Source organism: Syngnathus floridae, chromosome 3 (genome assembly GCF_059516105.1).
Source record: "Syngnathus floridae isolate MCC-2025c chromosome 3, RoL_Sflo_1.0, whole genome shotgun sequence".
In the NCBI taxonomy this organism is placed as follows: Eukaryota; Metazoa; Chordata; class Actinopteri; order Syngnathiformes; family Syngnathidae; genus Syngnathus; species Syngnathus floridae.
In genome coordinates, this window is record NC_142415.1 from 7279851 (window position 1) to 7303072 (window position 23222).

General features: G+C 40.2%; 2 protein-coding genes across 3 annotated transcripts; one reads left to right on the top strand and one right to left on the bottom strand.

Moving 5' to 3' along the window:
- Positions 1-779: 779 nt before the first annotated feature.
- On the top strand, positions 780-9936 carry tmem276b (transmembrane protein 276b). Its single transcript, XM_088370483.1, has 4 exons — positions 780-1503; positions 2713-2826; positions 4763-4900; positions 6340-9936. Exons 1-4 carry the CDS (start codon positions 1116-1118, stop codon positions 6585-6587), a joined length of 888 nt encoding a protein of 295 aa, XP_088226609.1. The 5' UTR covers positions 780-1115; the 3' UTR covers positions 6588-9936.
- A 212-nt stretch (positions 9937-10148) lies between these two features.
- Positions 10149-22056, bottom strand: gas2b (growth arrest-specific 2b). Of its 2 annotated transcripts, none has more exons than XM_088370481.1 (8): positions 21910-22056; positions 19343-19588; positions 18542-18651; positions 18105-18246; positions 17627-17690; positions 16901-17375; positions 16705-16812; positions 10149-10768 (listed from the first exon to the last, which is right to left on the bottom strand). In XM_088370481.1, exons 2-8 carry the CDS (start codon positions 19557-19559, stop codon positions 10568-10570), a joined length of 1317 nt encoding a protein of 438 aa, XP_088226607.1. In that variant the 5' UTR covers positions 19560-19588; positions 21910-22056; the 3' UTR covers positions 10149-10567. The 2 variants fall into 2 exon arrangements, with proteins under 2 accessions (XP_088226607.1, XP_088226606.1); XM_088370480.1 differs by lacking the exon at positions 21910-22056 and adding an exon at positions 21324-21550.
- Positions 22057-23222: the final 1166 nt, after the last annotated feature.

The following is a 23222-nucleotide window of genomic DNA, read 5'->3' on the forward strand; positions in this document are numbered from 1 at the left end:
CTGAGCCCTTTTATGTCCCTGACTTTGCAACTCAGACCTCCCAGTTCAAAGAGGCGTTCTAGTACACATTTCCTTGCTGAAAGTTGGAAAAGTTCCACTTCCGACCTTCCCAAATGTGTAACCTCACTAAGAAATGTATGCCATGTAGTGATAAAAATTGAAATTATAATCTGAACCTATAGTCATCACTCATATTGCATCCGCCGATTTATTTCCAACCACCCTCTCAATTTTGCAAATTTCTTTAGGAGGGGTAGTGCAATATCCCCCATTTTCAATGAAATAAGCGATGGTCCTGTTTCTAACGATTGTCATGGGTTTGTATATAAACCAAAAACTTCACTTCAAAAAATGTTGTGATCGGGAACCGCATGTGGACCACGGGCCGCCAATTACCCATCATTATGCTACGCAAATAAAGTTTACTGTAGAATTATCCAAAATGTAAACCAATTGAAGCACTCTGGACTGAAAATAATTGGAATCCACCCCAGTTTATTATAAATCCCTAAATAGACAGGTGTTGTAGTGGGTCAAACTAAGCTCATGCTTCATTTACCAAAGTCTGGAGTGTGAATATGTGATTTGCTTGAGTGACTATCTTGAAAAACGTTAGAATTTAGTCATACTTTATATTTGTACTCTTTGGTTTTCATCACATTTATGTAGCCCTTCACTTAACCCTTTATTTTCGGGTCACTTCAGAGACAAAATACTCATCATTTTACCAAGTAACAACTTCTTAACACGGTAAATTGGTTAATTGATTGTGGAAAGACTGTATCCATGCTATATGCTCGCCATCTCACGTTCCGACAGCCCGGAGGAGAGAGTGCGGTACTACATCCCATGGCCCAGCCTCCTCCTCACAGCGCTGGTCGCCATCCATCCGCTCCTCCTGTACCACAACAGATGGTGAGAACAACATTGCATCAAGCGGGGAGCACAACAGACCACCGCACCATCCTGTCCGTGCAACGCGGGCCTTTCGGTCAGCATGTTCGAAGGGCAGGACCGCGTGAGGCTGTGACTTCACGCGGCAGCAGTGGTACCACCACCGGCTGCACCACGGCCACCGGAGGAAGCTTCTCGCCTGTCTCCGTCGAGTCGGGAAGATGGCCGCTATGAAAATGTTAACCAGTGGAGGGCTCTTCCTGGCGTTCTGCGCTCTGGGGCTGCTCGCTATGGCCATCTGCACCGACTACTGGTACGAGACGGACGCCAGGAGACACAGAGAGAGGTGTAAAAACTACGCTAACAAGCGCAACGACCCGGGCTACATCTACATCTCCAACCACAACCTCCCCCTCCAGATGCCTCCGAAGAGGAGAGGAGGCGGCCCGGAGGCTGTTCCTCTCTTCAGGAGCAAGCGACACTTTGTGGCCGCAGCCTCCGCGATGGAGTCCCACTGCAGTCGGCAGTTCAACTCAACGGTGTCCGGCCTTTGGAGGAAATGTCACCGGGAGGGATTCGACCTTGACACCGAAGATCTTATTTACAAAGGTAAACATGAGCAGCATTCCCGTGCCGGTCCTGTGAGAAAGGAGGCCGCGATGCTCGGCTATGAACTCCTTCGCATCATTAGTTTGACAACGTGGCCATGCAAGAGTATTTATTTTGATTTTGGTGTCAATCAAAATAGGGATGTCTCATCAAGAGCATCCACGGTGCATTCCTCCACCCAAAATGTTGATCACATTTTTTGGGAGCTCTGCTAAAAACAATAACAACTGTGTAATGGTGCTTACAGGAATAGAAAAGTGTACCCCTGGAGCCTAAGCAAAGAAAAACAATAACAAACCTTTGAGCTCACATGCTCTGCTCTACACCAATTGTGTTTTTAGCGATAAATTCCTCAGACAATCAATTACTCTGCAGAAACATGTATATTTAGCTTTCTCCAGTTGTTTAAGAATCATCACAATAAAATGCGTATATACTTCTGATTTTATGCTGAACATTTTCATACATCTTCTAAAGGAGTCCCACAGTATTTGCACCTCGGCTGCCAACTTGTTTAAATAAATAATGATTTCTATGAAAGGTTCCAAAAAATAGCTCACCAGTGACAGGACATTGTGATTTTTTAAGAATGTTGCCAAACTGATCATTGTCATCTGACTTGGCTCTAGCAACCAATGTTTTTACAGTTGTGCAAGTACAGTACTGGTGGTACAGAAACCTATCCAAAACATAGAAAGAGATTTTACTTAAGGTTATTGAATGTATTTGCTTGGAATATCAGTGTTTTCTATCACAATTATCACAGCGATACATATCTGTGTTTTGGGTCAAATATCTAATAATTATCACGGAATTTGTAGTTTTCTTCCCTCAAGTGCAAAGATTATTGAAGTTCCATGAAGAACAAGATCACTAATCATCCTCAGTGTCTTTGTGGCTACAGAGTTGTGATGCTTTCTATAATAACACTGATGGTTTCTGGAAATAGTTAAAAACACAACTCAGAGTGGGGGAAAATGAGTCACACTCTCTGGGTTTGGTATAGTGATGTTTCCATGATGTCAGATTTGCTCATTGCAAAGTTGACAGTTTGGTGTTACTCAATAACTCATTAACATTTGAAGTGATAAATATATGATTTAGTAGGTGTTTTGTTTCAGCCGTAACCTAGCAATCATAAACTGAAATATGACCCAAAAAAAAACGTGTGTGTGTGTGCAATGTCTCACACTTGCTTTGTTTCACCAGGAATAATACAAAGATGTACCCCGGTAAAGTATCACTACACTTCATCCATTCTTCCACGGAATTTACCTGTCAACATCACCAAGACCATACGACAGGATGAATGGCATGCACTTCGTGAGTATCAGGTTTTGATGAAAACTTGCTCAATTGTCACTTAGAATAGAATAGATCTTTATTGTCATTGTCACACATGTACAACATTCTTTTTATTTTTCTTATTTTTATATCAACATTCAGCATTCTGCTTCTTGGCTGTGAGCACATACGTGATGACCATTGCTTTGTGTTAAGGGAAGCAGAATTCATTTGTTGTGGAGTTCAAGTAACAATTCCTTTCCGTATTTGTCCATGCTGTTCTTAATCAAAAGCGAAGTGTTTTGTCCATGCTGTTCTTAATCAAAAGCGAAGTGTTTTGTCCAATCAGGTTCTTTAGGTCTATGGCCACATTGCTGCTGTTTGGTGAAAATTGTTTAAATTTGTCTGAAGCGCCACTGGACCATCTCGTGTGAGGTGTTCTGAGCCGGTTCAGACCTCCGTGGGACCCTAGGCAAAAATATGTCAAGGGGCCCCCCCACCTCTGCCTGAAGACCATAGAGATAAAATTTGACTGACTCAAATTAAGTTTAATGTGAAAAAAATTAACAATTACTCAGTTTTAAATAATCATCAGTTGTTCCACCTCCTACTCAGTAGCAGCATCTACACAAGTGTACAAGTACGACAATAACAAATACAACTTTATTCAACAAAATATCGGGAGACAGACAGATTGGTCCTCATTGTAGCGTCCAATCACGCAGACTGTCAATAAGTGTCATACACACACACACACACACACACACACGGCATCCTTTCTTCTCTCTCACACTCCCTCCTTCGTTGTTTCGTTTGCACTAACGTTTCATTGGCTAAACGAATGACTAATCAGCTGATGGTTCTCAACTACCGTATTTTCCGGACTATAAGCCGCTCCGGAGTACAAGTCGCACCGGCCATAAAATGCATAATAAAGAAGAAAAAAACATAGATAAGTTGCACTGGAGTACAATTTGCATTTTTGGGGGAACTTTATTTGACAAAATCCAACACCAAGAACAGACATGAATAGGCAACAACAGGCTAAACAATATTGTATGCTAACGTTACATAAACACAAACGAGGAACTGAGAACATGCCTGACGCAACACATTAACAGTTATTCAAATAACTATAGCATAAATAATACGTTTATCAAACCATCCATGTCAAACCACTTTTAAGGACCCACTGTACACAACATATTAACAGTTATTCTAGTTGTATGTATGTTGTATGCTAACGTTACATAAACACAAACGAGGAACTGAGAACATGCCTGACGCAACATATTAACAGTTATTCAAATAACTATAGCATAAATAATACGTTCATCAAACCATCAATGTCAAACCACTTTGAAGGACCCACTGTACACAGAGTAAAAGTTCAAAGGTTCAAAAGTTCATAGCTCAGACATAGGCACATTTTGCTGTAGCGTCGGTGCGGTCAGATTGTCTCCTTCTGTGTTTCCATGAGTACTCTTACTTCCTCCCACATCCTCAAAACATGTATATTGGGTTAAATTAAGCATCTAAATAGCCCAGAATTGTAAACGTGACTAATACAATAGTTGTCGGTATTTGCCCCGCAATCGTCTGGCAACTAGTTCGGGGAGTGGAGGAGGGGCTTACTCCGCCTCTGTCACCTGAAGTCTGCGCTAGCCCACCCGTGATCCTAATGACAAGATGTATTGGGAAAGGATGGATAAAAGTAAAAAAACATAGTATTCATACATAACGTGTAACCGCTGTCCTATGAAACGAATATATTTCCATAGTATGTACTGTGAAATGCTTTAATTTTCATCCCCCCAAAAAACAAAGATAATTTTTGTTGTTGGGGTTTTATTTTGGGAAGAGGGGAAATTTGTATCGGGCAATAACAAAAGTATTCTTACAGTATAAGATACAAATGTAATTGGAATGATAGCTCACACGAATACATCTTTAACGTTGTCATCTCTTCTTGCAGATCTAAGAAGAATGACGGCTGGCTTTGTTGGTATGGCTGTCTCCATCATTCTTTTTGGCTGGATAATTGGAGTGCTGGGATGCTGCCAACAGCATGACCTCATGCAATATGTAGCTGGGCTACTCTTTCTCATGGGAGGTACTAAATGGAAACATTTGCGTGCATTTGCACAAACACAGACCACCGGCTACAACACTATGACCGCTCGCTCATTGTAATGACATCCAGTACAAGTAGTGATTAAAAGAAGCTACTCTTCCAAAGACGCTAATGTTTACATTTGATTGACACTGTCAGAGAACTATGTGGTACCCGCATGTACATTTTTGTGATTGTCATGTGACTTCATATTCATTGTATTACGTAGATGTCACATGTTGTGACACTGTCAGGTAAGTATTAATTTAGGTCAATCTCACTATGAACAAAACTCTGAAGTCTAATTATATGTGGCACACATAGCACAATGATAAGTCTTAAAATGCGTTTCTTTTACTTTTTATATAGATAGATAGATAGATAGATAGATAGATAGATAGATAGATAGATAGATAGATAGATAGATAGATAGATAGATAGATAGATAGATAGATAGATAGATAGATAGATAGATAGATAGATAGATAGATAGATAGATAGATTTTATTCATCCCCGGGGGGAAATTCAGTAGCCAGCCCCCAAGGCACGCCACCGCAAAGAATAGGGCAATAAAACATCCACAGCATCACCCTGCAGACATCGAAAGAAGAAATACAGCCAGGATTGTCCTTGGTGAAATAAGCGTGTTTCCGGTTTAACACAAAAAGTGGAACTGTCCAACATGGTGCCACCCGGAGGCTGATGAATTATTTTGTTTAACTCTTATCCCAGAAATATAATGTTAAGAAAAAAAACAGTTTTAAAGAAAAAAAAATCCTTTGGATTAACATCCGCTTTAAGGTGCTATGAGTTGGAGAGCCTCATTTCGACAAAAGTAGTGTTTCACTGCCTCTTGTGCCATTTTGGTGCCAAGGAATTACGATGTTAAAGTGAGGTAAGTATTTTCATTTAGACAAACGCTGTGCTTTGCCGCATCTTGTTGCCCAAAAAGTCCTGAAGCGAGTTGAGCGTCATTTTGACAAAAGTTGTGCTTTGTCACATCTTAGGCAATTGTAAACCTTTTTAAAGAAGAGTGTTGGATTTTCACATTTTATGGCAGTGCTCGGTCCCACATTCTTTTTAGATTTGCGTCTGCTTGGTAAAAATGGTTTTGCATGGAATCGTTATTCAATTAATCTTATTTCTTCGGTTGTGGTTTACGATTACCATCGTGTGGTTGCATCACAAAATAAACAGAGCAAAACCCACTTGCTCAGTTGAAGGCTCACTAGATATTGCGGATGGCGAGTACAATTAGAGCTTCACAGATTGTTTGGTTTTTGTGGTAAATTTTCCAAGCTGGAACTTTTGGCCTATGGAGGTTCCATAGTATTCACGCACAAGACACAGGATCTTTTTTTTGATAGCTAATTGACAGTCCATGAATTTCCAAATGATACTCACCCTGCTCAATGACTGTGTGCATGTCTCTTCACAGGAACATGCTGCATCATCTCCTTGTGCACATGTGTGGCCGGAATCAACTTTGAGTTATCCCGCTACCCTCGGAACATGTACGGCCTTCCTGAGGACATCAGCCATGGCTATGGCTGGTCTATGTTCTGCGCCTGGGGCGGCCTCGGTCTTACTCTGTTGGCTGGCTTCCTTTGCACCTTGGCCCCGTCCCTCAGCACGCCGACCCGCACAGCAACCCACAAGCCGAGGCACGAGAATGGAACCGTGTGACAGGGCCGGGCCGGGCCGGGCCAGGCGACCAATCACCGAGCACACAAACTACACTCTTCAAGACTTGGATGTTAAAATCTACAACCATTTTTGTCTCATCACCATATTACCACACATGCCATCCCTCTCAATGTTCATTGTGCCTGAGTTGTGATAGCGCACACATTCTGGGACGAAGAGCTAACAGACTTCAAGTTCTTGAACCCGCCCTAAAGGACGTCCAGGGACACTAAGAGTGCAACCAAACGTCTTTGGTTCTGATAGCACAAGGTTTTTGATGTTGTCATTTTAAACATGTTGACTTTATGGTAATCTGAAGGTGACTGTTTTACAATGGTGCTCTCCTAAATCCATTTGCTACACACAGACCCAAGCAGACAAGAAACCAGCTTTCCCTCATTTTTCTCATTTTCTGCTGATGAATCATGAGAGAGATCATCCAAACAGAGCAAATCACATAAAATGAGGCCAGAGCATCTTGTCAGCCTTGCTCTTTTCACCAGAGTGCCGTGTGCTGCTGTTTGCATTGAAAAAAAAAAGAAAAGAAAAGAAAATCTGGCAATGATTGCCCATTGCTTACTGTTAGTGTAGCACAATGATATCAAACATTAGCCGTGACCATGTGAAATGTCTGCGTTCTCTGCTGGATGAATCGAGTGGTGTGGGCAGCACCAAAAAAAAAAAATACAGATGACTACATTTGCATTAAAAAAACACAACATTTGATCATCTCTTAAAAGATTTGTGTGTGTGCAATTGCATCTCTATGTAGACTAAGATACAAAGTTTATGTAAAATAGATTTTCAATTAGGTTTATATCGTGTGTTCAAACAACGATGCCTGACAGTACGGAAGTGCAGGTCAGCAGTATAGCGTTAAAAATGTGCGCTTGAGGGATGAATCCATTGTAGGATTCAGCAACACGATGGCATTTTGAGGGTTTTTTTTTTTTTCTCAAATGCGTAACTGCTGGGCTGTGACTTCAAGAGCACAGCGCTTACAACTCTTGAAAAGAACTTGTTTGCAGACAGCAGATATGGAATGTGACAAGAGACAACTTAGAAATTTGACTGTAGAGATAAATTCAGACTGAGGTTGTTTACACAAATGCTCATCCTTTTAAAAGTACTTGTTTAAGGAATAAGAAAAAAGTGCTGTAGAGCTTTTGTGTTGCCAAAAAAAAATCTAAAAATAGTGGCCAGGGTTTCCTTAATTCTACCTTGACTCAACAGGATCATTAGCAGCTGACAGAGCAAGGGGCTTTTTTTTTTTTTTTTTTTTTTTACTCTTTTCAACTTTCAATGTGTTGTTGCATATCTGAGTCAAAAGGTGCTGAACTATCAACAGAATTTGTCCCACCACTTCATTCAAGTATAATTCTCATGTTTGAATGAAAATGCATCATTTTGATTTAATACAGGGTTCCAAACTTTCAATTTAAGACCCAGTTTAAAAATGACTTCCTGGTGCCCAAATTTACCAAATTACAAGACACAATAACATTGGGGTCTACATTGCTTAACAAATGCATATAATACTGCCACCACCTTGGATGGTTCTCAGAGCAACCAGCGCCATGAAGCATTTCGGTGAATCATATTGTCATCATCAGCATCCAATTCACATTTGGCTCACCGAGGTGTTTCACTAGTCTAAATGAGAAATTCCAAACTGAACTCAGCTTTTTCTTGTATCTTAACTTGAGGCAGCTACTGGTCGTATAGTGGGAAGTCAGAAATTAATTTAAGCATATTATTACAATTGTTTTTGGTTTTCTGTTCAGGAATGCAAGAAATTCTACATGATTTAAAAATAATTTGACATTTTATTGCGAATAAGTACTTTACTACCTTTTTTTTTTAAATTCAAATTTTAAATTACTGGATAACAATAATCGTATTTTAGTTTGAAATCCTATACTGAATGAATAGCGTCTACCTGTTGTATTAACCTTTACATAAACACACACACAGCTATGTCGTCACTCTGGGTTGGCAGTCCAGCTAGTAAATTTGATACATCAAATGAAAAAATGTGCCTACTTGATGACTAACCAAGACTGACCCAGCCAAAATTCACCAGGGGTCCGATCTCACAATTGGGAAAAGCTGTTTTTAGTGACATGCAACTAAGTATTATTTCATGCATTAGTTTCTTTTACAAAACAAGGTCCATTAGAAAATTGATCAATTCAAGTGTATGAGTTTCAAAGAATAGGGTGGATAACAAGACAGGCTGTTAAAGTTGGAAGAAGGCTCAGTAGCTTGTTTTGTGTCAGCCCAGTGTATGTTTTTTTCGCCTCCTGGTCACCTAAAGTGTGAAAGTTTAGTCAGATGTGTCACATGACCGATTGTGAGGCATTTATGATGTGTGTTCATGTCCTTTTCGCGTTACCAAACCACTACAAGAGGTTAGATGAAGCATGACAGAAAAGTGTATCTTCAGTGTCTTGTTGAATCTTTGCACATTGCTGGATCCGTTCAAAGTCAGAGCAAAGTTACAAAGTATGTTTGCTAGGTCGGTCACACATGGCATCAAAAATGATACGAGCATGTGATGCACACTCTGATGTGTCTTTTACAAATATTATGGGTTTATACCACATTGTGTATTTATGGAAAGTCAGTTCAATCTTTTATTGTGACAATATGATGGCAGTAACAAGAGGATGAGTGTTAGGAATAAATCATGAACATTTACTGTCTTACACCATTCACGAGTCATCTGACTCAGAATACTTTTGAGTATTTTGCTTTTTTTAAAGACCATCACCCAAACTGGCCGGTAAACAAGTATGAACTAAATGTGTTGACAAAATGGAAGTAATATTACACACATGTATTTTTGTGTACTCTTGTGGTAACAGTCTGACCCATGTTTTTTTTTTCTATTTGATGTGCTACAACTTATTACACGTTATTACGTGTAATTCACATATTACATGACGATTAAGCACAAATTTGTGTCCCCTATTTCAGATTGTTGCTTTTGATGAATATAAATTGATAGCACAGATCGGAATTTTAACAGTATCACTTAGTTTCAAGACAAAATAACTACAAGAATGCTGAGTCCGCTGTTCATTTCAGCAGTGTTATGATTCTGAATCAAATGCACATACTCTCAATTTTCAATTTCCTGTGTTCGGCAGAAAAGCTGCCATTTTAAGGTGAACTTGTTTCAGTAGCATAGTTATTATTTTGATTTTTTTTACCAGTTCAATTCACACTGCAGGTGCTTTGTGGTGACTGAGAAGACATAACTGACATGCATGAAATCATTGCAGTACATTTCAGTATTAAACTGTCCATTTTATTTATTTTACCGAAATAAAAGATATAATTACTAGCTTTCTGGTTTCCATTGTTTAGTTTGCTTCAAAATGACATTAAGTCTTGTGTAATGCGTGATGCTGATGTCGCGTATTTAAGATTGCAGTTTCTTCCAGAACATTGCGATGGCATTTTTTCACTGAGCACATAGTGCCACCTAGAGGGAGGCTGACGTGTTTTGGGATTTTTAGCATGACTGCTCATTAAGTCCAAGAAAAAGATTCAAAATTTTCTATATAACATGATCAAACATTTATTCTTATAAAATTCAAATGTCCAGTTGTCACCAGCATTTAATGTGCATAACTTCCTTCCCCGACACTCCAGCACTCAAAAAGTCAACAGATTTGATGAAGTAAAGCATATAATTAGTTTCAGACTGGGAATCTTGGGTATTCAAATAACATATATAAATTAAACACAAAATCAAACTATTGTACATGCTATCTGTGAATGTAACCTCACTAAACCAATCCAAGTATTGTAAGACATTTGCAGCTAATCTAGACAAAATATGTAGTTTGTTACACCTCTGTGGAATGAGACACATTCCTGTTTGAAATAAATGTTTTACTTGACTATACTTGTACAATTTGGTTGGAATATTAAGTGCGTACCAAAAAAATACAAATGAGCAGTCTAACGATCTATTTCTTTCCATGGGCATTGACCACCATGTAGCTGTCAGGTGACATGCTCAAATTGAGTGGCTTAACTCTGCCCCGACAGCCCCTGATCACAGATCTGCCCATCGGTCCTCCTCTGCAGGGGTCGTGTTTCTGTAGGTAGCTTACAAAAGTCTCCCAGCCTCCACCCACACGCACCATCACGTGACGCTCATTCAGCATCTGTGACATTTAAAAAGAAAAAAAAAATGTTTTATTGCCACATTTTTTATAGATTGTCAGTACACACACACATACACACACCAATCTAATATTTACAAGCTTCCCTTGCATATGAAGTTGTCTCCATGAAAGTCAAATGATCTTCAGATAGCTTTGTCAAAATCTCATTAAACCAAATAAAAGAGCGCCTCGTGCCACCAGCTGAGCTCACGCGACAGACTAATCCATATATGAGCACGCGTGCGCACACGAGCAGTGACGCACAAAGCTTCATCCGCACCCAAACCACGTAACGTGCCCTTTTATTTTTCAATAATACCGTATAGCCTTGGTGGGTGCAGGCAGCTGTTGCAGAAAGGGCCGCTGTCTCGGATTCGAGACATCCTTCACAGACAAGACGCCTTCGCCATGAAAACCCGAGTGCTGCCATGGCAACTACTCCCGCAATATGAAGCCAGGACAAAAATTAAAGGGGGATTGAAATGAATCCATCACACAGTCACAACTCTCCGGAGACATTAACATTCCCAGGAGGCCTCGCAAAGCGGGCTATTGTCCTGTCAGCATGAGCCCCCCCCCCCTTTTTGGTTTGTGGCCAATGAACCCTTCATTAAGGAAGCATTAAGAATGTGATCACACAAGCAGATATGCCCACCCGCCCCTCCCTCCCTCATGTTTGGGGAAGCGTGTCACACGTATGGGATGAAAAATCAATGGCACACGCTCAGACTTAAGCAGCCGTGGAAGGAAGCCGAGGCGCGGTCTATCTCATCTGACATCGTCCAGATTAAAATGTTAAGGTTGACAGGGGTCAAGTCTGACATTCTCTGTGAACCATTTTCCTGACTTACAGCCGCTGGATGTCTTTTACACTGCATGGTCTTTCATAGCAAAATAATTGCCTTGCTTTGATTTCTAAAATTTGGTGCATGTTTTTATTTTTTAACGGGTGCATTATAAATTGCCTGTACAGTTTTACAGATATATTGAACAAGAGCAACAGATGCCATCGAGTTGCTGGATGCAAATACTAAGACTGTTGCTGGTCACTTTTTGATATCATCCTAAGGTAGTCAGAGGCTGGATTGAAATGTTTTGTCTTTTAAGATGCAACAACTAATGTTCCCACATTGCAACTGTCATACAAAAGTGGACTCATGCAAACAGTTATGTAAACAATAAAGCCATTTCTATTTCATACTGGAAGTCATGGCAAAAATCCACGCAAGTAAGATGGATACCGATTTTAGTAAGAAATATGAATCAAATGCAGATATCTTGCTTTAGCGGCTGTGTTGAACCAATTCCAGACCCATGGGCCTTGAGTTAGACACTTGTGGTATTAGAGAATATGATTTCACTAGCTGCAGCTCTATCTGCTGGATATAATTGGTCACTACTCCCACTTTGGTCACACGAGTGGTCCTCAACATTATAGTTAAAATAAATTGTATTAACTAGTTTGTTCAGATATTTACAAACATGTAAAAAGAACCAGTAAGCTTTGGGTAATTCTTACTTTTGGAAACATCCTGAAAGAAAGAAATACAGTTAGAACACAGTGTATAGAAAAAGCAGATTGGTGCTTTTTTTGGGCGGTGGGGGATGGGATTTGTTTGGAATGATCACACAGGCAGCTATATTTGTGGGTCAGCAATAAAGCTCTTCCTTCCCCCTACACAACCTGCAACGTCTGCTTCCTCTAAAGCATCTTCTGCATTCCCCTGAGTCCACACTGTTAGGCCCACTGACTCATCTTGTCCTGCTGAAAAATTAATATGGGGTCACGGGAGAAAGATGGGATTTAAACAACTGCCAGTAGGAGTCAGACTTGAGCCAAATCTACAGCTTCTGAAGGAAGAGGGAACCCTGGACCCTAATAAAATTTACAGTAAGAGAAATAATGTGAATGTGGGCATCTCAACATTATTGGCCAATTTGTCATGTGAAAATAAAATAGTACTTGTGTTTTCCTTGACTGCTACCTTGAGCTTGCCATTTGTGGTTTTGGGGCAGATATGAAATGTGAAAGTCAAGTTCTCCTCAGGGTAAACTGTAAATGTTTAGTTTTATAACATTGTGACAACCTTCCTCTCTCATCTCAAGAGTGCCAGACAAGGATTGCAGAACACAGAAAGGCATAACAAAGTTCATCTGCGTGCATCATATTTGAATGGTTATTCTTACATACCATTTTAAAGTCTAATGCAGTGTTTCGTGTGCCGTGAGAGACGTTCAGCTGTGCCGTGGGAAATTGTCCAACATTAAATACTGAGCGCATTGTAAACAGGATCGCCAAACTACAGGTCAGTTAGCGCAAGGCCTGGTCAGCCACTTGCTAATCGTGCATGCGTGGCAAATCGGAGAATCTTGAGATTTCATGTTGTGGCATCGGCACAGACTCAGTTTATGTGTGTGTTGCTGTGAGTGTTGGCTCGTGAGTGAACGATTCGTTCAAAAGAACGATTTTGTTTTCAGTGAACGAGAGCGAACGAATCACTTCCTAAAGTGATTCGTTCTTTTTTCAGTTCATATAACTTCAACCAGTAGGTGTTGGTAATGGGCATTAAAGCTGGTGCCACCTCGCCGTAAATCAAAACGAAGAAGAAAATGACGTAACTTCCCGTTCACGAACGAGTCGTGAATTGCATTTCCCGTTCAGCAACTAAACGGATCTGTGAGTGAACGAGTCAGTGAGTGAGTAATTTGCATTTCCAGTTCATCGCGTGAACGGATCAGTGAGGGAACGAATCCTGACTTTCCCGTTCACGAACGAGTTAATGGGTGAACTGCCTTCCAGTGCATCACCGGATCAGTCAGTGAATGTGTTGCCAATAGTTTATTCCTTACACTGTCTAAAACGTTTTTACAAAAACTGTCACTTTCATTTACAAAAGAAATACAATTTAAAGAATATTTAGTATTTGTTTTTATTCAATTATTCGTCTCTCCATACATATATAGGAATAGAACTTTACGTCTTTTGTTGTAATATAACTGTTTTTAATATAGAAGCTGGTGTAACACTTAACAGATTTTTGTTGGTGGTGTGCCTAGAGATTTTTTCCAATGAAAAGGTGTGCCGTGAATGAAAAAGGTTGGGAAATACTGGTCTAATGTATTCAATAAAAAAAGATTATAAATGTGTTGACAACCGTCCAGCAAAAGTTTTTTTACCCATATCTCTTATGATCCCACAATAAAGGTCACTCAAGCATAAAGAGAGTGATTAGGTCATTTCTGTCATAAAGCTGAGCCCAAAATGCAAACTCGTTAATGCTCAACTGTCCTTAGGTTTACCTTATTAGATGTGCTGAACAAATAATGAATGTGGCATGATCTTGCGCACGCCTTTTCTGTCAATGACACAGTGTGACCGTGTTCTGGCTACATAGAGCCTAATTGGGCACAGAGAAGAAAGGAAAGCTTTTCTCTTTTTCAACACCAAAGAATGGCTGAGCCCTTCATGGCCACCATGATTGAATAGTCCCCCAAGGACATGGACAGGACTGGGGGGGGGGGGGGTGAAAGTTTACACATGAGGAGGGGCCGTCATGCTCAGTTGCTCATTAACAAGCTGTCCGATTAAACCCCTCACTAATGACTTTGCCCAGCAAATCAATAATATGTGCTTGTTTCAAAGGTGTGTCCACAAATGGGTGGTCGTCATGGTGTATGTTAATTGGGGTTTACGGTATGTGTGTTTCTAACCATGATGACAGCTGTGTGACACGTGATAGATGGAGTCAGGGTCAATGGGCAGCAGCTCCAGCAGCACAGTGTTTGTGTTGTCAAAAGCTGACGAAAAGGTAATGCAAGTCTTGCCCACACTTGGGGAGTTATGGCTGAACACTCACTGAAAGCACAAAGTTGAGGTACTACATATGAATAAGAAACCTGAAATTTTTGATCAGACATTAGACAAAATTCTAATATGTTAAAATATTTAAAATTGGATTGTGGTTCTATTAAATGGTTCTAATGAAGATAAGTAAACACAAGGAAAGAACACTAACAGATAGTGTATGGGCGAAAGGCCCAAAAATTCATTTGGTGTGAAATAGCTGCAACATAATGAAAAGTTTTTAAAAAGCAGAAGGGAAAAAAAAATATATATGTTAAAATGCACACGCAAACATGCTATTTGATTATCTGAACTGATAGTGTCTTTTCTTTTTTTTTTTTTAATGTTCAACCTCACTTACTTCCTTGCATTCACGATGAGACATCGAAACTCATTTGAATTTATGCCATTAGCTGTATCTCTATTTTCAACAAACTGAGGCTGACAACATTGATTACCAATTAGACATTGCTTGGTCAATGGCATTTTCATTAAGATTTACAAAGCACTAAATAGGTGTCAACTAGTGACCAATTTGTACACACTCGTATACTCGCTTTGCGCTTTTGCCACTACGCCTTGATTTCTTTACTGATAGTGTTACATATAGGATTATAACATTTTATTTATTGATTGATTCATTTATTTATAGTGTTACATATAGGACTGGAACGTTTTATTTATTGATTGATTTATTTATTTATTCTTTGTTTATTTATTTATTTTGCACATCTGCCTTATAGTTGGTAGGTTGAGGGTTCAAATTTGGGTTCCAGACTTTTTGTGTGGAGTTTGCATGTACTCCGCATGCTTACATGGTGTTTCTGCAAGTATTACAGTACATACTAAAAACATACATACATACATACATACATACATACATACATACATACATACATACATACATACATACATACATACATACATACATACATACATACATACATACATACATACATACATACATACATACATACATACATACATACATACATACATACTAAAAACATGCATGTGGGGATCATTGAAGACTCCTTAATTGTCCCAATGTGAGTGTAAATAGTTTCTTAGCAATATGTGCTAATGACTCCTGGGTGTACCATTCTTGCCTCTCTGGTCCAGCTCACCCGCAATCCAAATAAGGACAAGCGGTATAGAAAATGGCTCACGCTGTATCGGTCTTTAACCCATAGTCCTTCATATAACAAGAATTCTTAAATCAGATTATAAAAACATGCTATCGCAGAAGTGTAAAATTTAACAGTAAATGTAATAAAAGGTGAATAAACCACAACATCCTATTTCTTCTTTTACCTTTTCTCACAAGCAGTAGAAGATTGAAGGCTACTGTCATGGCAACAAACTAAATAGATCATGCACACACATCAGTATAGCTTTCATGTAAGGCTTAATATGTATTTTTATCATACTAAGGTATTGAAAAATGTCTCCCCGCCCGCATTTAACATGTGAGGCTTAAGCATGAATATAGTTTGATGGATCATAGCGTGAGCGAAATAAATCATCCAGTACACAATGAGACGTCTTCTCACATGGAAGGACATTGACTCCCAAAGGGGCTGCCATTCGAACTGCACACAAAAGCCATATCTTTGTAAAATCTACCTGCAAGAGGCGCGTTTGTTTCCCTCTCAGATTTGAACTCTTAGTTGAAGGTCTGTGTTCTGAATAAAATCATTGTCAGCCCAGTCTTATTCGTTGCCAGGCAACCCTGCCTCCCAGAAGGCCTTTCCTTGAGCCTTTGTATTGAAACATACAGGTGGTGATTGACTGAGGGAGGCTGAAAGGCACCAACATCTCCATCCCAGATAATGGCAAAAAAGGTAGCAGTTCGACTTTACAGACACAATGTTGGATTATTTACCTTTTTAGATATGCTCATACCAAAGACCAAAGATTTTGGGGGCTTAGCCATTTCACAGTGTGTGCTGTATTGAGCTTTAATTTAATGTATTTCAATGTTTACATTTTTATCATTTTAGCCTGTCTTGCCTTGGATAGCTTATGGGGATGGTTGGGGATGGGTGGTGATGAGTATAAATCTAAAGAAACGAAACAAAAAAATCCTTACCCGTATATAAAGAAGTTTTTCCCCCACACGATAACAGCTTCTTGGCTGCTTTTCAACAGGGAACCTGTTTGGACAGCTGCAGGGCGGATTCTCAATAATAATTCTCACCTGAAAGAGGTTAAACAGACACAGGGTGTTAATGTACTGCAGACATGCTACGTCCACAATGTAAGCAAGCTCCGTGAATGAGGCGTACCCCATCATCCAAAATGTTACTGGCGTCGGTGCTTTTTCTGCTGGAGTTTGGTGCTCGGGAGGGTGTGGGGGATCTTGCAGCAATGGCCACCTGCGTTTGGCCTTGTAAGGTTGCAGATGTGTCAGGAGAGCACAAAGAGGTTTGTGTTGAAGCTGTGGTTGTGCTGAGGTCTGGAGCTGGGAGGAAGGACTGCAGGGGGGATAAACATGTGGGCACTGGGTCTGCAGCGGCTGATGGAAGATCAGACGCGAGGGGCGTGATGTGGGCTTCCGAGAGGCAGATGGAGCTTGGAGTGAGCGACACCGGTGGAGAAGGAGGGGGCGGGCTCGGAGGGTTGCTTGAATGTGAGCGTGAGGAAAGCTCTGGGGCCGGAAAAAAGGAGAAGGGTAGCGGGGACAATGGAGAGGTACTCCCTCCTTCCTCCCTTTCTATCTCTCTCTCCAACTTCACAAGGCCTGGAGGCTCGACTCCATACCTAAAAAGGTGAAAATATGGTAATACTTGTAAGATCATCCAAATTAACAATTTGAAATATAACAACTGAATGCCGTTGCTTTTTTTTGCAGCTATAGATTCAAACAACATAACTACATATAATAGTCAATACAGAGCTTATACAGGAAATTGAAGATAAATAACATCATACATCTTTTGCCTATAGTTTTACTTTCATTGTCACTTTGCATGACCTTGAGTTTGGCTGGAGCACTTTATATACGTAGTTACCTGCTTGCCATACGTCCCAGCGCCATCAGACATAGGCACACCTCCCATGGTTGCTTATGGAGGACTTCACACAGCACATGTACAGAACACAAACAAAGAGGGTGGATGGATAAAAATAGAACAAATGTGTCTCTGGCAAACGGGGGCATATTTTGTCAAGTGCACTGTCTCTTTGAGGCGGAGCTGGAATTTCTGAGGCCTTTGAATGTGCATCTGAGGGCATGAGGGCATGGATGCTTCATCTCCTTCACTACTTCCACATCAAACAAAGTGCCTTTCCGAACACAACAAACCTGACGGTATTGTGAAGACGGCACATGAACAACATACCCCGGTACACACGTCAAAATCTATTGAAAATAATCTCATTGATCTATGTTATGGGAAAAGGATGTGTAATGTCACAATCATGGCAGCAGCTTTTTTTTTTTTTTTTGGCACAATACTCTACACACAAAAATACACACAATTAGCTCACCCAAATCCTCAGATTCAAAAAGGTGGGCCCTGTCAATGCCAATCTTGCGGCACCAGTAGAGGAAGTTAGCGGTGTTGTCTCTGGCAAAAAACGATCCTGAAGTAGCATCAGCCCGCCAATGAATCACTCTTTTGATGACAGGCTGCACCCAGCATACACAAAATCACATTAAGAGAAGACAGTCATTAAAGAAGTGGAGAGATCTTGTTTTTCCAGCAAATGCCTGTTTCTTGTCATGTCATTGTTGTTGGGCATTTTGCCTTTTAGTTAACAGTACGTGTCATTGTGGTGGAAATTACTGTATGTCAGAGAATTGTGGATAATGGTTATTTTATATCCCGTGCATCACGCACTTATTTGAATAGTTGTACTTTCTATACTTTGTTGGACTGATTAAAATAAACACTGATCTTAAATATTTCTTTCCATGACAGCACCTTTCCAGTACTGTTGTGGCTCATTTTGTCTTGGAGAAACTGTGCCAGTTGACAAAGAATGACACCATTGTCCAGTCTGTCCATTAAGTTGTCAGCGGTGACGTCCACACCTACACACACACACACACACACACATGGCCTTCTTTTGAAATAGTTTGTTTTAAAGAGAACATCCCTACAGTGATATCTGCAAAGACTGAACATAAACATCCATCCATTTTCAGAACTGCTTCTCCTCACGGGGGTCGCAGGTGTGCTGGAGCCTATCCCGGCTGACACCCTGAATTGGTTGCAGTGAAAAACAGCACTCCTATAAAATGTATCAATAAAATATGCTATCTTATGAAGACATATTTTATTAAATTCAAAATATTCAAATTAAAAATGAACTCACACAGTCTCACTATTGATTCGGGGCTTTTTTTGGATGATTTTCAGCAGAATTTAAAACACCCACATTTCGGTTGAAAATTAGTAAAACTGATGATGTCTACGCGGGAACTTCGTGAGCCGGTTGCAATTGTTTCCTTGGTTGCTGGGCATTTTTCTCAAAAAAGTTGAAGAATTAACCCAAACAAAACAAATGAGATGGACCAAGTGAGAGACGAGAATTTCATCATTTCAGTGATTCTGAAGAGGATGAAGTGTTTTGGTCGGAGTTTGGAATGGAATGGAAGTATGACCGAAAAAGTCATATTGACCAGTTCAGAATTGTGACTGGTAAAGAAATTTTGGACCAGGTCCACATTTGACAAGGCGTTTGGCTTCACAGGGTCAACATCCAAAGGTTCATAATCTCACCCATGATGTTGTTCAGCCAAAGAGCCAGGTCTTCTTTCATAGGCAGCAGACTGGCATCATGGCGGCATGGTAGCCACTGGTTGTACTCCTGAGGACTGGCAAGGCCCGGCCCACAGTGGCGATACTTCTGACTGAGGAGACAGCTCATCCCCAATCCCGTCAGCTGGCTCAAAGGACTCTCGGCCCTCGTGTTCGTGGATTCCACTTCCTCATCCATACCTCTGCTCTGATCAGCTTTCGCAAGTCCTAAAAGGAAAACATTTAGGTTTAGTCTATCTTGGACTGATCATGCTGCTGTATCAATCAGATGTGTTCTATATTTTTTTGATTTACCAGGCTTAGGTCAAACCATTTGCTTGACCACATTTTTACCAGGTTTTAGCTTTGTACTGCCTAACGAAAACGAGATCGACAATATGAAAGCCCATGATTTCAAATAGAGCGGAATCCTAGCAAGCAAACTCTTAGATAACAAAAGCAAAACAAGACCAAGGCGATTTAGCAACAGCTGATCTGCGCATTCCAGATTTGTTTGTCGTTTTCTGTACTTTTGCGGGTGTTTTTCGGTAGACATAGTATCAATAAGGAAGTTAGTTACAGAGGCAACACCGCCATAAAGGATTTTACTAAAAAGAAGCATGGTCCATGAAATTGAAAGGTCTGCTGCATGTTTTTTCCTCTTAATTTTCATCTTAACTAGGGGAATCAAATTGTAAGCCTTGACAAAGTTCAAACAAAGCATTGGCAGATTTTAAGGCTTGACGATTTGCAAAGCTTTTATGTTTGGATGAATTTCTCAATTTGCCAAATAAATATAAATATACCATTCTTCTGCGTCACAACATGCACATCATGACCAAACAATGTGGGACTTTTGGTACCCTGATCATGGGCACTTCAGCAATGATCTGGATTTCTATACATTACTATGTGTGGACATTAATCATTCATTGACATGACACTTGTTAATTTTTCCAGGTGCTTGAAATAGAATGTCACAATCACTGGTGCTAGTGAACGGCTCATTTGTCATATTCCCAAATAAGCTTTCATCATAAAGCTTGACCCCCAAGCAGAGACACATTCTGTCTTCCGGGAATACTTTCGACTAATCACACAGAACCAGGACCAGACAGTGTAAAGTAGGTTTGTTGACATACTGTTGTCAAAGGTCTCATGTCTGTCTGTGTCTCTTTGAAGTAATCATTTTTGAGAATTTTAGATATCTAAGAATAATCCGATTAGAAGACACCTTGGAAGCAGATGATTGGTGTTTTGTTGTTAAAGACCTGGTGCATTTGTACTGTTGCAGCATCACAACATGATCAAATAGGAAGCTAAAGAATTCACAAGAAAAATGTTAACAAAATCTCACTCAACACTGCGTGTGTGTGTGTGCAAAGTACAACAAATTCACCAAAACAGGAATGTGAAGATGTAGGTAGGCGCAGTGTTGCATGAACTTAGAGAAAGAGCCCTTTTGTAAACACACGGTCCAGACGCGGGACAGACGCGGGGGTATGGGAAGCGGTGTCGTGCCAAGTTGGACGCCACTTTATTGGTTGACCGACGAGCCATGCGAGCTTGTGTCTCGAACAAAACATCCAGGTGAGAAAATCACACCTGTACTCCAGGATTGCTCTGCTGGGAAGGGATGGCAAAGGTCACCCGCTGGCTTGACTTTGAGACACTGGCAGCCTTTATGCTCTTACAAAGCTCAAGATGCATAGATGATAAGAACACACACGGACCTTGATGCACACACACCCACAAGCGCATGCATTGGTGTTTTGTATTGTAGCTTTCGTTCGAGTGACGATTCCCAACATTCAATTGTGCTTTCATTCATTAAATGCAAACAGCTGCAATTATTTTACACGATACCAAAACATGTGAGCATAAGGATCTTATATAAAGTAGCAAAACAAAATGTTACATTTTATGTCAGCCAGTGTAGAAAACCTATCAATATCTAATTTACCGTCAGTTTATTAGAGTTTATTCGCTGTCACTGGTCTCGAAGCTGGCGAAGGGGTCCTCAACAAGCACGGAGCGATTCTGAGCAAATGAATGAATGCCACTTGGCTTCCTATAATTCACCTAAAGCTGTCCTTCCATCGATTGGCTTCCTCTGAGTTACTTCTACACTAAGTAAATTGACACAGTGTGCAGCCTCCCTCAGTCAAATGCCACCACCATCATATAAAAGTTAACTTCTTACTTTATTCCTTTGACTGAAAGGTAATGTTCTAAGACTTGGAACAGTCTATTATGTTCCATCTTTGTGGAGCATCAACATCATTATGTAATCTTATTCACACTTTTGTACACACACAATGCTAAAACAACTCAACTACTTGGGATTGCGCAGTTCAATTTTGCAACCCAGTTAATATGAGAAGTACAATGAATTTAGCTATTCCGTTTTTAAAACTTTTGTAAAACCTTTAATTACGCTTCCCAAATTTTAAATCAATTACACAATCTTTCAATCTGTTTGTCTTCATAGTACCATCACCACTGACAGCATTATGAAAACATTACAAAGCCAAGGCAGATGTACTTACAAAATGTTCAGATAGTAATCACAGATGGAGTTCACTGAAGATTGACCTCTTCATCCAAATTTGCCAACTCTCCCTGCGGTGGGCACACATGACTTTGAGCCCGACGGTCATGGCCTCGCTCTCCCTCACCAGGAGGGGATGAAACTCTCAGCAGAGTACTTTCCAACTTGCAACTGGTGGTGTCAGCTTACATCTTGACACATCTCAGCACAGCCTTTTTTCCCTCATAAGATAAAGTTAAAACTACTGTAGATCTTACAGGTATATTCTCATCAGGCGATTATGAAAAACAAATGCTTTATTCATTTTGTCTTAATGTGGGAATTCCTTCCTTTGGGTGTGTATGGATATTTTTCAGGCACATCATTTGATTTTTGTTCACATTGACTGACGTCTAGTCTACTATATTTGCGCCCATTTTGCCCCTCTAGGTGTTCTGGCACACAAAGTTGCCTCAACCCCTACTCACTAAAAAATTTGGTAACAGAAAGTAGTCTGCGCTTGCCATAAAAAAAATAAAAAAAACCAATCATATCTTCATTTTCGTGGAGGGGCAATGGACAGTAGACAGAGAACGTTCATTGGAGCCTCTTGTATCTGCAACCTTGGTCAATAGCACTCAAAGTTTGTGATCATACTGCGGGTAAGAATCGGAGCGTGATTAACCAATTCATTCAGATCAGTGCCTTTGTACTCAATTCTCACTTCAGCATGACAGGGGGTTCAGACTATCCCCACAGTAAGCGAAATCCACAATTTTAAAACACCCTGCTTGTTGTCCTTAGTCATGTTTTTTTTCTTCGTTTTTAGTAATTATGGCACTAATTTTCAACAGTGTTTCATTCTTCTTCTTTCAAATGTACACCAGCTCAAATTAAAAGTGTGCCGCTATCCCGTGCTCAAAATTGGAATTACACAAAATACTATTTAATGTTGACCAAAATTGTGTTGGTAAATAAATAAATAAATAAATAAATAAATAAATAAATAAATAAATAAATAAATAGACATGCGCCCCGACCCCGGATAAGGAGAAGAAGACGGTTGGATGGATGGAAATAGATAGACAAACAAATACATTTTACTGTACACTAAACAAGACTCTTCAAGATTCAACAGAGGCAGAACTTCATCCCCAATCGAGAGAGAACATACCCTTCGCAGCTGAGAACTGTGGCTTCAGATTTGGTGTAAAACTGAAGATCAGAGCACATTAGAGCCGGCAGGATGACATCACAGAAGAGATGAGATCCTCAGGTAACTTTGTTGAAGTCCACCCACATCATAGCCCAGTCAGTAATAATGCATAATTA

Excerpts from the sequence above, each read along its gene's own strand:
- tmem276b (XM_088370483.1), top strand. The coding sequence starts at position 1,116 with ATGGCCGCTATGAAAATGTTAACCAGTGGAGGGCTCTTCCTGGCGTTC. Across the intron at positions 1,504-2,712 it reads CGAAGATCTTATTTACAAAG|GAATAATACAAAGATGTACC; the intron begins GTAAACATGAGC and ends TTGTTTCACCAG. Across the intron at positions 4,901-6,339 it reads GCTACTCTTTCTCATGGGAG|GAACATGCTGCATCATCTCC; the intron begins GTACTAAATGGA and ends GTCTCTTCACAG.
- gas2b (XM_088370481.1), bottom strand. The coding sequence starts at position 19,559 with ATGGATGAGGAAGTGGAATCCACGAACACGAGGGCCGAGAGTCCTTTG. Across the intron at positions 16,813-16,900 it reads GTAACATTTTGGATGATGGG|GTGAGAATTATTATTGAGAA; the intron begins GTACGCCTCATT and ends AACCTCTTTCAG. Across the intron at positions 10,769-16,704 it reads AAAAACTTCTTTATATACGG|ATGCTGAATGAGCGTCACGT; the intron begins GTAAGGATTTTT and ends TAAATGTCACAG.